At 57.6% G+C, this 1,881-nt stretch overlaps 1 protein-coding gene across 1 annotated transcript in view; it reads left to right on the top strand.

The window, feature by feature from the left end:
- Positions 1-733: 733 nt before the first annotated feature.
- snap25b (synaptosome associated protein 25b) overlaps positions 734-1,881 on the top strand; it is a gene marked incomplete at both ends in the record, with an annotated part of 5,349 nt that continues 4,201 nt past the window's right edge. The window contains one exon of the mRNA XM_084462370.1: positions 734-752. Coding sequence (XP_084318496.1) covers positions 734-752 — 19 coding nt within the window. The remainder of the gene's footprint in view (positions 753-1,881) is intronic.

Raw genomic sequence — 1,881 nt, 5'->3', positions numbered from 1 at the left:
CTCCTCTACCTCCTCTACCCTCCTCCACCCTCCCCCACCCTCCTCTACCTCCTCTACCTCCTCTACCCTCCCCCACCCTCCCCCACCCTCCTCTACCCTCCCCCACCCTCCCCCACCCTCCTCTACCTCCTCTACCTCCTCTACCCTCCCCCACCCTCCCCCACCCTCCTCTACCTCCTCTACCTCCTCTACCTCCTCTACCTCCTCTACCCTCCTCCACCCTCCTCTACCTCCCCCACCCTCCTCTACCCTCCCCCACCCTCCTCTACCTCCTCTACCCTCCTCCACCCTCCTCTACCTCCTCTACCTCCTCTACCTCCTCTACCTCCTCTACCCTCCCCCACCCTCCTCTACCTCCTCTACCTCCTCTACCTCCTCTACCTCCTCTACCTCCTCTGGTCTGAGACGTCCCTGAATGTGATCTGATCTGACCTGCCACGGCCTCATCGATCTGAGGGAACCTGACGCCCGGTGGACGGATGGACACAGGAAGGACAGACTGGACACAGGAAGGACAGGCTGGACACAGGAAGGACAGGCTGGACACAGTGAGGACAGGCTGGACACAGGAAGGACAGGCTGGACACAGGAAGGACAGGCTGGACACAGGAAGGACAGGCTGGACACAGGAAGGACAGGCTGGACACAGGAAGGACAGGCTGGACGCTCACTGGCCTGCCTCGCTGACCCGCTCCTTGTGTGCTAGCCTCTGACTAACAGAGAGGGATCCTGAATGGGGACAGTGTTCTTGGGTGAGACAGTGGGCTGGGCCCATGTCCAGGTCTGGTTCTGTCTGGGACTGGTCTGGTCTAGTCTGGTCTAGTCTGGTCTGGTCTGGTCTGGTCTGGTCTGGTCTGGTCTGGTCTGGCCTGGTCTGGTCTGGTCTGGTCTGGTCTGGTCTGGTCTGGTCTGGTCTGGTCTAGTCTGGTCTGGCCTGGTCTGGTCTGGTCTGGTCTAGTCTGGTCTGGTCTGGTCTGGTCTGGTCTAGTCTGGTCTGGCCTGGTCTGGTCTGGTCTGGTCTGGTCTGGTCTGGTCTGGTCTGGTCTGGTCTGGTCTAGTCTGGTCTGGTCTGGTCTAGTCTGGTCTGGCCTGGCCTGGTCTGGTCTGGTCTGGTCTGGTCTGGGCTGGTCTGGTCTAGTCTAGTTTGGCCTGGTCTGGTCTGGTCTGGTCTGGTCTGGTCTGGTCTGGTTTGCTTTGGCCTGGTCTGGTCTGGTCTGGTCTGGCCTGGCCTGGTCTGGTCTGGTCTGGTCTGGTCTGGTCTGGTCTGGGTCTGGTCTGGTCTGGTCTGGTCTGGTCTGGGTCTGGTCTGGTCTGGTCTGGTCTGGTCTGGTCTGGGTCTGGTCTGGTCTGGTCTGGTCTGGTCTGGTCTGGTTGAGTGACATGTCAGTTTGGTTGCATGCATGTGCTTGTGTAAGAGAGGGAAGGGGAGAAAGAGAGAGAGAGAGAGAGAGAGAGAGAGAGAGAGAGAGCGAGAGGGGAAAGGGAGGGAGGGAAGTAGAGGAAGGGGAAGAGAGAATGTTTACTTACATGGGACATGTACATGTACAGATGTATGTGTGAGAGAGAGAATGAAAGAGAGAGACAGTGAGAGAAGGGAGAAAGAGAGAAAAAGGACGTGTGTGTTATGCAAGTACTGTAGCACACAGCAGAGAGAGAGAGAGAGAGAGAGAGAGAGGGGGAGAGAGAGAGAGAGAGAGAGAGAGAGGGGGAGAGAGAGAGAGAGAGAGAGAGAGGGGGAGAGAGAGGGAGAGAGAGAGAGAGAGGGAGAGAGAGAGAGAGAGAGAGAGAGGACTACTTCACTAGATTAATACTGGGGGTTTGATCCAGTAATACTGAGTGGGACACTCTGCTTTAGCTCACTAATCCACTCTGGGAAAAGAT

The sequence above is a fragment of the Borostomias antarcticus genome (genome assembly GCF_949987555.1).
Source record: "Borostomias antarcticus genome assembly, contig: scaffold_164, whole genome shotgun sequence".
Classification (NCBI taxonomy): domain Eukaryota; kingdom Metazoa; phylum Chordata; class Actinopteri; order Stomiiformes; family Stomiidae; genus Borostomias; species Borostomias antarcticus.
Note: the sequence above shows the minus strand (reverse complement) of the source record. Positions and strands in the feature narration are given on the sequence as shown.